Raw genomic sequence first — 14,118 nt, 5'->3', positions numbered from 1 at the left:
TCAGACCGACGGGGGATTAGGGGGGATTAGGAGGGATTAGGGTGGTTGGGTGCGTGGGTATCAGACCGACGGGGGGATTTGGGTGGGTGGGTGGGTGGGTATCAGACCGACGGGGGGATTTGGGTGGGTGGGTGGGTATCAGACCGAAGGGGGGTTTGGGTGGGTGGGTGGGTGGGTATCAGACCGACGGGGGGATTTGGGTGGGTGGTTGGGTGGGTATCAGACCGATGGGGGGATTTGGGAGGGTGGGTATCAGACCGACGGGGGGATTTGGGTGGGTGGGTGGGTATCAGACCGAAGGGGGGTTTGGGTGGGTGGGTGGGTGGGTGGGTATCAGACCGACGGGGGGATTTGGGTGGGTGGTTGGGTGGGTATCAGACCGATGGGGGGATTTGGGAGGGTTGGTATCAGACCGACGGGGGGTTTGGGTGGGTGGGTGGGTGGGTGGGTATCAGACCGACGGGGGGATTTGGGTGGGTGGGTGGGTATCAGACCGACGGGGGGGATTTGGGAGTGTTGGTATCAGACCGACGGGGTGATTTGGGTGGGTACCAGACCGACGGGGGGATTTGGCTGGGTGGGTATCAGACCGACAGGGGGATTTGGGTGGGAGGGAGGATTTGGGTGGGTGGGTGGTAGGATTTGGTTGGGTGGATGGGTGGTTGGGTATCAGACCGACGGGGGATTAGGGGTATTAGGAGGGATTAGGGTAGTTGGGTGGGTGGGTATCAGACCGACGGGGGGATTTGGGCGGGTGGGTGGGTGGGTGGGTATCAGACCGACGGGGGGATTTGGGTGGGTGGGTGGGTGGGTATCAGACCGACGGGGGGATTTGGGTGGGTGGGTATCAGACCGACGGGGGGATTCGGGTGGGTGGGTGGGTATCAGACCGACGGGGGGATTCGGGTGGGTGGGTGGGTGGGTGGGTATCAGACCGACGGGGGGATTCGGGTGGGTGGGTGGGTGGGTATCAGACCGACGGGGGGATTTGGGTGGGAAGGTGGGTGGGTATCAGACCGACAGGGGGATTTGGGTGGGTGGGTATCAGACCAACAGGGGGATTTGGTTGGATGTCAGACCGACGGGGGGTTTGGGTGGGTATCAGACCTAACGGGGGGATTTGGGTGGGTACCAGGCCGACGGGGGCATTTGGGTGGGTGGGTGGGTGGGCACCAGGCCGACGGGGGGATGTGGGTGGGGGGAGGGGGGGGTGGGTACCAGTCCGACGGGGGGATTTAGGTGGGTGGGTGGGTGGGTGGGTACCAGGCCGACGGGGGGATTTGGGTGGGTGGGTGGGTGGGTACCAGGCCGACGGGTGGGTGGGTACCAGGCCGACGGGGGGATTTGGGTGGGTGGGTGGGTGGGTAGGTACCAGGCCGACGGGGGGATTTGCGTGGGTGGGTGGGTACCAGGCCGACGGGGGGATTTGGGTGGGTGGGTGGGTACCAGGCCGACGGGGGGATTTGGGTGGGTGGGTGGGTACCAGGCCGACGGGGGGATTTGGGTGGGTGGGTGGGCACCAGGCCGACGGGGGGATTTGGGTGGGTGGGTGTGCGGGTGGGTACCAGGCCGACGGGGGGATTTTGGCGGGTGGGTGTGCGGGTGGATACTAGGCCGACGTGGGGATTTGGGTGGGTGGGTGGGCGGGTGGGTGGGATTTGGGTGGGAGGGTGGGTGGGTGGGAACCAGGCCGACGGGGGGATTTGGGTGGGTGGGTACCAGGCCGACGGGGGGATTTGGTTGGGTACCAGGCCGACGGGGGGATTTGGGTGGGTGGGTGGGTACCTGGCCGACGGGGGGATTCGGGTGGGTGGGTGGGTACCAGGCCGACGGGGGGATTCGGGTGGGTACCAGGCTGACGGGGGGATTTGGGTGGGTGGGTGGGTACCAGGCCGACGGGGGGATTTGGGTGGGTGGGTGGGTGGGTGGGTGGGTACCAGGCCGACGGGGGGATTTGGGTGGGTGGGTACCAGGCCGACGGGGGGATTTGGGTGGGTGGGTGGGTGGGTGGGTACCAGGCCGACGGGGGGATTTGGGTGGGTGGGTGGGTGGGTACCAGGCCGACGGGGGGATTTGGGTGGGTGGGTGGGTGGGTGGGTACCAGGCCGACGGGGGGATTTGGGTGGGTGGGTGGGTGGGTACCAGGCCGACGGGGGGATTTGGGTGGGTGGGTGGGTGGGTACCAGGCCGACGGGGGGATTTGGGTGGGTGGGTGGGTCCCAGGCCGACGGGGGGATTTGGGTGGGTGGGTCCCAGGCCGACGGGGGGATTTGGGTGGGTGGGTGGGTCCCAGGCCGACGGGGGGATTTGGGTGGGTGTGTGTGTGTGTGTGTGTGTGTGTGTGTGTGTGTGTGTGTGTGTGTGTGTGTGTGTGTGTGTGTGTGTGTGTGTACCAGGCCGACGGGCGGATTGGGTGGGTGGGTGGGTGGGTACCAGGCCGACGGGGGGATTTGGGTGGGTGGGTGGGTGGGTACCAGGCCGACGGGGGGATTTGGGTGGGTGGGTGGGTGGGTACCAGGCCGACGGGGGGATTTGGGTGGGTGGGTGGGTACCAGGCCGACGGGGGGATTTGGGTGGGCACCAGGCAGACAGGGGGATTTGGGTGGGTGGGTGGGTACCAGGCCGACGGGGGGATTTGGGTGGGTGGGTGTGTGGGTGGGTACCAGGCCGACGGGGGGATTTGGGTGGGTACCAGGCAGACAGGGGGATTTGGGTGGGTGGGTGCGTGGGTGGGTACCAGGCCGACGGGGGGATTTGGTGGGTGGGTGTGCGGGTGGGTACCAGGCCGACGGGGGGATTTGGGTGGGTGGGTATCAGACCGATGGGGGGATTTGGGTGGGAGGGAGGATTTGGGTGGGTGGGTGGTAGGATTTGGTTGGGTGGATGGGTGGTTGGGTATCAGACCGATGGGGGATTAGGGGGGATTAGGAGGGATTAGGGTCGTTGGGTGGGTGGGTATCAGACCGACGGGGGGATTTGGGTGGGTGGGTGGGTATCTGACCGACGGGGGGATTTGGGTGGGTGGGTGGGTGGGTATCAGACCGACGGGGGGATTTGGGTGGGTGGGTGGGTGGGTATCAGACCGACGGGGGGATTTGGGTGGGTGGGTGGGTGGGTATCAGACCGACGGGGGGATTTGGGAGGGTTGGTATCAGACCGACGGGGGGATTTGGGTGGGTACCAGACCAACGGGGTGATTTGGCTGGGTGGGTATCAGACCAACAGGGGGATTTGGTTGGGTGTCAGACCGACGGGGGGATTTGGGTGGGAGGGAGGATTTGGGTGGGTGGATGGTAGGATTTGGTTGGGTGGATGGGTATCAGACCGACGGGGGATTAGGGGGGATTAGGAGGGATTAGGGTGGTTGGGTGGGTGGGTATCAGACCGACGGGGGGATTTGGGTGGGTGGGTGGGTGGGCATCAGACCGAAGGGGGGATTTGGGTGGGTGGGTATCAGACCGACGGGGGGATTTGGGTGGGTGGGTCGGTGGGTATCAGACGGACGGGGGGATTTGGGTGGGTGGGTATCAGACCGACGGGGGGATTTGGGTGGGTGGGTGGGTGGGTATCAGACCGACGGGGGGATTTGGGTGGGTGGGTGGGTGGGTATCAGACCGACGGGGGGATTTGGGTGGGTGGGTGGGTGGGTATCAGACCGACGGGGGGATTTGGCTGGGTTGGTATCAGACCGACGGGGGGATTTGGGTGGGTACCAGACCGACGGGAGGATTTGGCTGGGTGGGTATCAGACCGATAGGGGGATTTGGTTGGGTGTCAGACTGACGGGGGGATTTGGGTGGGTATCAGACCTAACGGGGGGATTTGGGTGGGTACCAGGCCGACGGGGGCATTTGGGTGGGTGGGCACCAGGCCGACGGGGGGATTTGGATGGGTGGGTGGGTGGGTACCAGGCTGACGGGGGGATTTGTGTGGGTGGGTACCAGGCCGACGGGGGGATTTGGGTGGGTGGGTACCAAGCCGACGGGGGGATTTGGGTACCAGGCCGACGGGGGGATTTGGGTGGGTGGGTGGGTGGGTGGGTGGGTACCAGGCTGACGGGAGGATTTGGGTGGGTGGGTGGGTACCAGGCCGACGGTGGGATTTGGGTGGGTGGGTACCAGGCCTACGGGGGAATTTGGGTGGGTGGGTGGGTACCAGGCCGATGGGGGGATTTGGGTGGGTGGGTACCAGGCCTACGGGGGAATTTGGGTGGGTGGGTGGGGAGCAGGCCGACGGGGGGATTTGGGTGGGTGGGTGGGTATCAGGCCGACGAGGGGATTTGGGTGGGTGGGTGGGTATCAGGCCGACGAGGGGATTTGGGTGGGTGGGTGGGTACCAGGCCGACGGGGGGATTTGGGTGGGTGGGTGGGTGGGAACCAGACCGACGGGGGGATTTGGGTGGGTGGGTGGGTGGGAACCAGACCGACGGGGGGATTTGGGTGGGCGGGTGGGTGGGAACGAGACCGACGGGGGGATTTGGGTGGGTGGGTGGGAACGAGACCGACGGGGGGATTTGGGTGGGAACGAGACCGACGGGGGGATTTGGGTGGGTGGGTGGGAACGAGACCGACGGGGGGATTTGGGTGGGTGGGTGGGAACCAGACCGACGGGGAGAGTTGGGTGGGTGGGTGGGAACCAGACCGACGGGGGGGAGTTCGGTGGGTGGGTGGGTGGGAACCAGAGCGACGGTGGGGATTTGAGTGGGTGGGTGGGTGGGAACGAGACCGACGGGGGGATTTGGGTGGGTGGGTGGGTGGGAACCAGACCAACGGGGGGATTTGGGTGGGTGGGAACCAGACCGACGGGGGGAGTTGGGTGGGTGGGTGGGTGGGAACCAGACCGACGGGGGGAGTTGGGTGGGTGGGTGGGTGGGAGGGAACCAGACCGACGGGGGGAGTTGGATGGGTGGGTGGGTGGGAACCAGACCGACGGGGGGAGTTGGGTGGGTGGGTGGGAGGGAACCAGACCGACGGGGGGATTTGGGTGGGTGGGTGGGTGGGTACAAGGCCGACGGGGGGATTTGGGTGGGTGGGTACCAGGCCGACGGGGGGATTTGGGTGGGTGGGTGGGTACCAGGCCGACGGGGGGATTTGGGTGGGTGGGTGGGTGGGTGGGTACCAGGCCGACGGGGGGATTTGGTTGGGTGGGTGGGTGGGTACCAGGCCGACGGGGGGATTTGGGTGGGTACCAGGCCGACGGGGGGATTTGGGTGGGTGGGTGTGAACCAGGCCGACGGGGGGATTTGGGTGGGTGGGTGGATTCCAGGCTGACGGGGGGATTTGGGTGGGTGGGTGGATACCAGGCTGACGGGGGGATTTGGGTGGGTGGGTGGGTACCAGGCCGACGGGGGGATTTGGGCGGTTGGGTATCAGGCCGACGGGGGGATTTGGGTGGGTGGGTGGGTGGGTGGGTACCAGGCCGACAGGGGGATTTGGGTGGGTGGGTGGGTATCAGACCGACGGGGGGATTTGGGTGGGTGGGTATCAGACCGATGGGGGGATTTGAGTGGGAGGGAGGAGTTGGGTGGGTGGGTGGTAGGATTTGGTTGGGTGGATGGGTGGTTGGGTATCAGACCGACGGGGGATTAGGGGGGATTAGGAGGGATTAGGGTGGTTGGGTGGGTGGGTATCAGACCGACGGGGGGATTTGGGTGGGTGGGTGGGTGGGTATCAGACCGACGGGGGGATTTGGGTGGGTGGGTGGGTATCAGACCGAAGGGGGGTTTGGGTGGGTGGGTATCAGACCGACGGGGGGATTTGGGTGGGTGGTTGGGTGGGTATCAGACCGATGGGGGGATTTGGGAGGGTTGGTATCAGACCGACGGGGGGATTTGGGTGGGTGGGTGGTTATCAGACCGACGGGGGGTTTGGGTGGGTATCAGACCGACGGGGGGATTTGGGAGTGTTGGTATCAGACCGACGGGGTGATTTGGGTGGGTACCAGACCGACGGGGGGATTTGGCTGGGTGGGTATCAGACCGACAGGGGGATTTGGGTGGGAGGGAGGATTTGGGTGGGTGGGTGGTAGGATTTGGTTGGGTGGATGGGTGGTTGGGTATCAGACCGACGGGGGATTAGGGGGGATTAGGAGGGATTAGGGTGGTTGGGTGGGTGGGTATCAGACCGACGGGGGGATTTGGGTGGGTGGGTCTGTGGGTATCAGACCGACGGGGGGATTTGGGTGGGTGGGTATCAGACCGACGGGGGGATTTGGGTGGGTGGGTGGGTGGGTGGGTATCAGACCGACGGGGGGATTTGGGTGGGTGGGTGGGTGGGTATCAGACCGACGGGGGGATTTGGGTGGGAAGGTGGGTGGGTATCAGACCGACAGGGGGATTTGGGTGGGTGGGTATCAGACCAACAGGGGGATGTGGTTGGGTGTCAGACCGACGGGGGGATTTGGGTGGGTATCAGACCTAACGGGGGGATTTGGGTGGGTACCAGACCGACGGGGGCATTTGGGTGGGTGGGTGGGTGGGCACCAGGCCGACGGGGGGATTTGGGTGGGGGGAGGGGGGGGTGGGTACCAGGCCGACGGGGGGATTTAGGTGGGTGGGTGGGTGGGTACCAGGCCGACGGGGGGATTTGGGTGGGTGGGTGGGTGGGTACCAGGCCGACGGGGGGATTTGGGTGGGTGGGTGGGTGGGTAGGTACCAGGCCGACGGGGGGATTTGCGTGGGTGGGTGGGTACCAGGCCGACGGGGGGATTTGGGTGGGTGGGTGGGTACCAGGCCGACGGGGGGATTTGGGTGGGTACCAGGCAGACAGGGGGATTTGGGTGGGTGGGTGTGTGGGTGGGCACCAGGCCGACGGGGGGATTTGGGTGGGTGGGTGTGCGGGTGGGTACCAGGCCGACGGGGGGATTTTGGCGGGTGGGTGTGCGGGTGGATACTAGGCCGACGTGGGGATTTGGGTGGGTGGGTGGGCGGGTGGGTGGGTACCAGGCCGACGGGGGGATTTGGGTGGGTGGGAACCAGGCCAACGGGGTGATTTGGGTGGGTGGGTACCAGGCCGACGGGGGGATTTGGTTGGGTACCAGGCCGACGGGGGGATTTGGGTGGGTGGGTGGGTACCAGGCCGACGGGGGGATTCGGGTGGGTGGGTGGGTACCAGGCCGACGGGGGGATTTGGGTGGGTGGGTACCAGGCCGACGGGGGGATTTGGGTGGGTGGGTGGGTACCAGGCCGACGGGGGGATTTGGGTGGGTGGGTGGGTGGGTGGGTACCAGGCCGACGGGGGGATTTGGGTGGGTGGGTACCAGGCCGACGGGGGGATTTGGGTGGGTGGGTGGGTGGGTACCAGGCCGACGGGGGGATTTGGGTGGGTGGGTGGGTGGGTACCAGGCCGACGGGGGGATTTGGGTGGGTACCAGGCCGACGGGGGGATTTGGGTGGGTGGGTGGGTCCCAAGCCGACGGGGGGATTTGGGTGGGTGGGTAGGTGGGTACCAGGCCGACGGGGGGATTTGGGAGGGTTGGTATCAGACCGACGGGGGGATTTGGGTGGGTACCAGACCGACGGGGTGATTTGGCTGGGTGGGTATCAGACCAACAGGGGGATTTGGTTGGGTGTCAGACCGACGGGGGGATTTGGGTGGGAGGGAGGATTTGGGTGGGTGGATGGTAGGATTTGGTTGGGTGGATGGGTGGTTGGGTATCAGACCGACGGGGGATTAGGGGGGATTAGGAGGGATTAGGGTGGTTGGGTGGGTGGGTATCAGACCGACGGGGGGATTTGGGTGGGTGGGTGGGTGGGCATCAGACCGAAGGGGGGATTTGGGTGGGTGGGTATCAGACCGACGGGGGGATTTGGGTGGGTGGGTCGGTGGGTATCAGACGGACGGGGGGATTTGGGTGGGTGGGTATCAGACCGACGGGGGGATTTGGGTGGGTGGGTGGGTGGGTATCAGACCGACGGGGGGATTTGGGTGGGTTGGTATCAGACCGACGGGGGGATTTGGGTGGGTACCAGACCGACGGGAGGATTTGGCTGGGTGGGTATCAGACCGACAGGGGGATTTGGTTGGGTGTCAGACTGACGGGGGGATTTGGGTGGGTATCAGACCTAACGGGGGGATTTGGGTGGGTACCAGGCCGACGGGGGCATTTGGGTGGGTGGGCACCAGGCCGACGGGGGGATTTGGGTGGGTACCAGGCCGACGGGGGGATTTGGGTGGGTGGGTGGGTACCAGGCCGACGGTTGGATTTGCGTGGGAGGGTGGGTACCAGGCCGACGGGGGGATTTGCGTGGGTGGGTGTGTGTGTGTGTGTGTGTACCAGGCCGACGGGCGGATTGGGTGGGTGTGTGTGTGTGTACCAGGCCGACGGGCGGATTGGGTGGGTGGGTACCAGGCCGACGGGCGGATTGGGTGGGTGGGTACCAGGCCGACGGGGTGATTTGGGTGGGTGGGTGGGTAGGTACCAGGCCGACGGGGGGATGTGGGTGGGTGGGTACCAGGCCGACGGGGGGATTTGGATGGGTGGGTGGGTGGGTACCAGGCCGACGGGGGGATTTGGATGGGTGGGTGGGTGGGTACCAGGCTGACGGGGGGATTTGGGTGGGTGGGTACCAGGCCGACGGGGGGATTTGGGTGGGTGGGTACCAAGCCGACGGGGGGATTTGGGTACCAGGCCGACGGGGGGATTTGGGTGGGTACCAGGCTGACGGGAGGATTTGGGTGGGTGGGTGGGTACCAGGCCGACGGTGGGATTTGGGTGGGTGGGTGGGTACCAGACCGACGGGGGGATTTGGGTGGGTGGGTGGGAACCAGACCGACGGGGGGATTTGGGTGGGTGGGTGGGTGGGTGGGAACCAGACCGACGGGGGGAGTTGGGTGGGTGGGTGGGTGGGTACCAGGCCGACGGGGGGATTTGGGTGGGTGGGTGGGTGGGTGGGTACCAGGCCGACGGGGGGATTTGGGTGGGTGGGTGGGTGGGTGGGTACCAGGCCGACGGGGGGATTTGGGTGGGTGGGTGGGTGGGTGGGTACCAGGCCGACGGGGGGATTTGGGTGGGTGGGTGGGTGGGTGGGTACCAGGCCGACGGGGGGATTTGGGTGGGTGGGTGGGTACCAGGCCGACGGGGGGAGTTGGGTGGGTGGGTGGGTGGGTGGGTGGGAACCAGACCGACGGGGTAGTTCGGTGGGTGGGTGGGAACCAGACCGACGGGGGTAGTTGGGTGGGTACCAGGCCGATGGGGCGATTTGGGTGGGTGGGTACCAGGCCGACGGGGGGATTTGTGTGGGTGGGTACCAGGCTGACGGGGGGATTTGGGTGGGTGGGTGGGTACCAGGCCGACGGGGGGATTTGGGCGGGTGGGTACCAGGCCGACGGGGGGATTTGGGTGGGTACCAGGCCGACGGGGGGATTTGGGTGGGTGGGTGGGTGGGTGGGTACCAGGCCGACGGGGGGATTCGGGTGGGTGGGTGGGTGGGTATCAGACCGACGGGGGGACTCGGGTGGGTATCAGACCGACGGGGGGCCTCGGGTGGGTGGGTGGGTATCAGACCGACGGGGGGATTCGGGTGGGTGGGTGGGTGGGTGGGTATCAGACTGACGGGGGGATTCGGGTGGGTGGGTGGGTGGGTATCAGACCGACGGGGGGATTCGGGTGGGTGGGTGGGTGGGTGGGTATCAGACCGACGGGGGTATTCGGGTGGATGGGTGGGTATCAGACCGACGGGGGGATCCGGGTGGGTGGGTGGGTGGGTATCAGACCGACGGGGGGATTCGGGTGGGTGGGTGGGTGGGTGGGTATCAGACCGACGGGGGGATTCGGGTGGGTATCAGACCGACGGGGGGATTCGGGTGGGTGGGTGGGTGGGTATCAGACCGACGGGGGTGTTTGTATGGGGTATCTGACAGACGGGAGTATTTGGGTGGGTGGGTGGGGTATCTGACAGACAGGGGGATTTGGGTGGGTGGGTGGGGTACCAGACAGACAGTGGGATTTGGGTGGTGTGGGATCAGACAGACAGGGGTTTTGGGTGGGGATTTTATCAGACAGATCGGGGGGATTTGGGTGGATATCAGACAGATGGGGGGAGTTGGGTGGTGGGTGAGGTATCAGACAGACAGGGGGATTTGGGTGGGTGGGGTGTTGGACACAGTTTCCATCAATGGTGTTTCGACAGACAAGCGATATTTCGGGAGGAGTGGAGAGATGGCAGGTGGTTGGGTGGGGGTGGGGGGTGATTAGAGAGATTTGGGTGGGGGTCAGAGAGATGGAGGGTTGGGGGTGTTCAGAGGGATGGGGGTCAGAGAGATTAGGGTTTGGGTGGTCAGAGAGATTGGGCTTTGTCAGAGAGATGGGTAGGCTGGGGGTGTCAGAGAGGTGGGGGTTTTGGGGGGTGTCAGGGAGGTGGGAGTTTGGGGGGGTGTCATAGAGATGGGGGTTTGGGGGTCAGAGAGATGGAGAGTTTGGGGGTGGCCAGAGAGATGTGGGTTTGGGGGTTCAGAGAGATGGGGGGTCAGAGATGGGGGGTTTGGGGGGGTCAGACAGATGGGGGTTTGCTGGGGTCAGAAAGATGGGGGGATGGGGGGCGTCAGAGAGATGGGGGTTTGAGGGGGTTCCAGAGAGATGGGGGTTTGGGGGGGGGGGGGGGGGGGGGGGCGTGTCAGAGAGATGGAGAGTTTGGGAGGTGGCCAGAGAGATGGGGTTTGGGTGGGAGTTGGAGGGAGGAAGGTCAGACAGATGGGGGTTTGGGGGGTTCAGAGAGATGGGGGTTTTGGGGTGTTCAGACAGATGGGGGGTTTGGGGGGTCAGAGATGGAGGTTTGGGGAGGGTCAGAGATGGGGGGGGGTCAGAGAGATGGGGGGCTTGTTGGGGGAGTAGGTCAGACAGATGGGGGCTTGGGGTGTCAGAGATGGGGGGTTTGGGGGGGCCAGAGAGTTGGGGGTTTGGGGGTGGGGTGTCAGAGAGATGGGGATTTGAGGGGGGTCAGAGAGATGGGGGTTTGGGGAGGGGGTGTCAGAGATGGGGGTTTGGGGGGGTGTCAGAGAGATGGGGTTTTGGGGGGGGGGGGTCAGAGAGTTGGGGGTTTGGGGGGGGGGGGCGGGTGTCAGAGAGATGGGGGTTTGGGGGGGTCAGAGAGATCGGGGGTTGGGGGGGTCAGAGAGATGGGAATTGGGGGGATCAGAGAGATCGGGGGTTTGGCAGGTCAGAGAAATGGGTGTTTGGGGGTCAGAGAGATGGGGGTTTGGGGGAGGTCAGAGAGATATGGGTTTGGGGGTTGTCTGAGAGCTGGGGGTGTCAGAGACATGGGGGTTTGGGGGGTCAGAGAGATGGGGGTTTAGGGGGGGTCTGAGAGATGGGGGTGTCAGAGAGATGGAGAGTTTGGGGGGTGGTCAGAGAGACAGGGGTTTGGGGTGGTCAAAGAAATGGGTGTTGGGGGGGTCAGAGAGATGGGGGGGGTCAGAGAGATGGGGGTTTGGGAGGTCAGAGATGGGGGTTTGGGGAGGGTCAGAGAGATGGGGGGTTTGCTGGGGGAGTAGGTCAGACAGATGGAGGCTTGGGGTATCAGAGATGGGGGGTTTGGGGGGGACCAGAGAGTTGGGGGTTTGGAGGGGGTCAGACAGATGGGTGTTTGGGGGGGACAGAGTGCTGGGGGTTGTGGATGTCAGAGAGATGGGGATTTGAGGGGGGTCAGAGAGATGGGGGCTTGGAGGGGGTGTCAGAGATGGTGGTTTGGGGGGGTGTCAGAGAGACGGGGGTTGGGGGGGTCAGAGAGACAGGGGTTTGGGGGGGGTCAGAGAGACAGGGGTTTGGGGGATCAGAGAGATCGGGGGTTTGGCGGGTCAGAGAAATGGGTGATTGGGGGGGTCAGAGAGATGGGGGTTTGGGGTGGTCATAGAAATGGGTGTTGGGGGGGTCAGAGAGATGGGGGTTTGGGGGGTCAGAGAGATGGGGGGTTTGGGGTGGTCACAGAGATGGGGGGTTTGGGGTGGTCAGAGAGATGGGGGTTGGGGGGGTCAGAGAGATGGGGGTTTGGGGAGGTCAGAGAGATGGGGGTTTGGGGAGGTCAGAGAGATGGGGTTTTGGGGGGGGCAGAGAGATGGAGAGTTTGGGTGGTGGTCAGAGAGATGGGGGTTTGGGGGGTGTCAGAGAGATGGGGGTTTGGGGGGGTGTCAGAGAGATTGGGGTTTGGGGGGGTGTCAGAGAAATGGGGGTTTGGGGAGTCAGAGAAATGGGGTTTTGGGGGGGGCAGAGAGATGGAGAGTTTGGGTGGTGGTCAGAGAGATGGGGGTTTGGGGGGTGCCAGAGAGATGGGGCTTTGGGGGGTGTCAGAGAGATTGGGGTTTGGGGGATCAGAGATTTGGGGGGTCAGACTTGGGGGGTTCAGAGATTTGTGGGGGTTTGAGAGGTGTCAGAGAGGGGGGAATTGGGTGGGTTTGGGGGTAGTCAGAGAGATGGGGGTTTAGGGTGGTCACAGAGATGGGAGGTTTGGGGGAGTCAGAGACAGGGAGTTTGGGATGATCACAGATGGGGGTTTTGGGGGGGGTCACAGAGATGGGGGTTTGGGGGGGTCACAGAGACGGGGGTTTGGGGGGTCACAGAGACGGGGGTTTGGGGGGTCACAGAAATGAGGGGTTGGGGGGGGGTCACAGAGATGGGGGGTTGCGGGGGGTGGTCCAGACCTAGATGGTTTGGTTGGGGGGGGGGTGTGGTGTCAGTCAGATTGGGGAGTTTAAGAGGGTTAGGCAGACTGGAGGTTAAAAGGGCATTGGACAGACTGGGGGGAGGTGTGGGGGCGATCAGACAGACAAGGGGTTCGGGAGGGGTCAGATCGATAGAGGGTTAAGGCAGGGGGATGTCAAACAGTGGGGGGGGGGGGTGGGAGGGGGTTTGGCAGGGTCAAACAGGGCGGTTTGGGGGTGATCAGGGGGGGGCAGGTTTTGACAGGGGCGGGGGGTGGGGGTCTGGAGGGATCAGATAGGCAGGGGGTTGGGGGGGGGGTGGGGGTGGTGCTGAGCTGCTGGCCTTGGCGGACGGGTTGGGTGTGGGGGCGGGGTGGTCAGTCCCTGGCCCAGGCCCAGGCCCAGACCCTCCCTTTCCCCTGGTTCATGGCGAACCCCGCCCCCGGTGAGGCCTCGGTTTTCAGGCCACGCTTCACAATCACTAACCCGCCGAACCATCTGCCTCACGGATGAGAGATCAGCAGAAAGGTTTCCGATTGAGCTCGGTACTTCCTGAGGTACCCCAACTCCCACTCCCGGGTCTCAGTTACTCACACAGGCCGCTCGAGCCAGTCCCGGTGAACATCGTCCCGTGGCCCCGCCCCCTCACCCCGAGCCCACGCCCTTCATCCTAACCCCGCCCGTCGTGCTGACCACGCCCCCTCGGCCTGGCCCCGCCCTCTCACGCTCGCCGCGCGTCAATCCAAACTACGCCTCCTCACAACCTTCGCTTGACGCCCCAATTTGCGTCAGAACCCCGCCCCTTCTCTCTCGTCTCAACCACACCCCCCTCACCGTCAACCCAGCCCTTGTCCGAACTGCGCTTCTCCTCCTAACCGCGCCCCTCACCCTAGCCCCGCCTCTTCACCTTTGCCGTGACCCGCATTCAAACCCCGCCTCCATGCCCGAACCCCGCCCCCTCACTCTCATCCCGCTCTCTCACTATCACCACGCCCTTCACGATGACATCTGGTCCTTCCAATTGTGGCCCAGCCCCTCCAAAATCGTCACGCCCCCAACTCTGACACGCCTCCTGGCTAAAGCCCCGCCTATTCACTGTGACCCGCCCAACCTCATCCATGCCCCGCCCCCTGGAAATGATCCTGGAGACTGAAAGTGGGACTAATACTTGCATTCATATTTTAGTAATTTTATCTGACAGTAACGTTTATACTGACTTGTTATTCTCACTAATTGTAATTGCAACACCAACTAATATTATTAGTTAATATGAATTGTTATTAATAGTATTCATATTCGTAATTGTTACAGAGATGAATACAAAAAAACCACATTTGGCTAACACTAATAGTTATACTAACAATAATCAATATTTGTTTAATATTGAACAAAAGTTAATAGTTTTAGCACGAGGGGAAATAGGTTTAGAACACTGACAAGGAGTGATTGCTTGAATCTGTCATGAATCTGTGGAATTCACTATCCC

The 14,118-nt window shown here is 64.0% G+C and overlaps 1 protein-coding gene across 2 annotated transcripts in view; it reads right to left on the bottom strand.

The window, feature by feature from the left end:
- The window catches only part of ubac2 (UBA domain containing 2), a 250,361-nt gene extending 237,043 nt beyond the window's left edge, over positions 1-13,318 (bottom strand). Inside the window, exon 1 of one of the 2 annotated variants that reach the window (XM_072578035.1) lies at positions 13,227-13,318. In XM_072578035.1, coding sequence (XP_072434136.1) covers positions 13,227-13,257 — 31 coding nt within the window. In that variant the 5' untranslated portion in view covers positions 13,258-13,318. Of the gene's footprint in view, positions 1-13,118 lie in introns of both variants that reach the window. The other variant, XM_072578036.1, reaches the window with a different exon arrangement.
- Positions 13,319-14,118: the final 800 nt, after the last annotated feature.

This window comes from Chiloscyllium punctatum, chromosome 9, assembly GCF_047496795.1.
Source record: "Chiloscyllium punctatum isolate Juve2018m chromosome 9, sChiPun1.3, whole genome shotgun sequence".
Classification (NCBI taxonomy): Eukaryota; Metazoa; Chordata; class Chondrichthyes; order Orectolobiformes; family Hemiscylliidae; genus Chiloscyllium; species Chiloscyllium punctatum.
The sequence above is the reverse complement of the archived record's forward strand: the minus strand, read 5'-3'. Positions and strand labels throughout refer to the sequence as shown.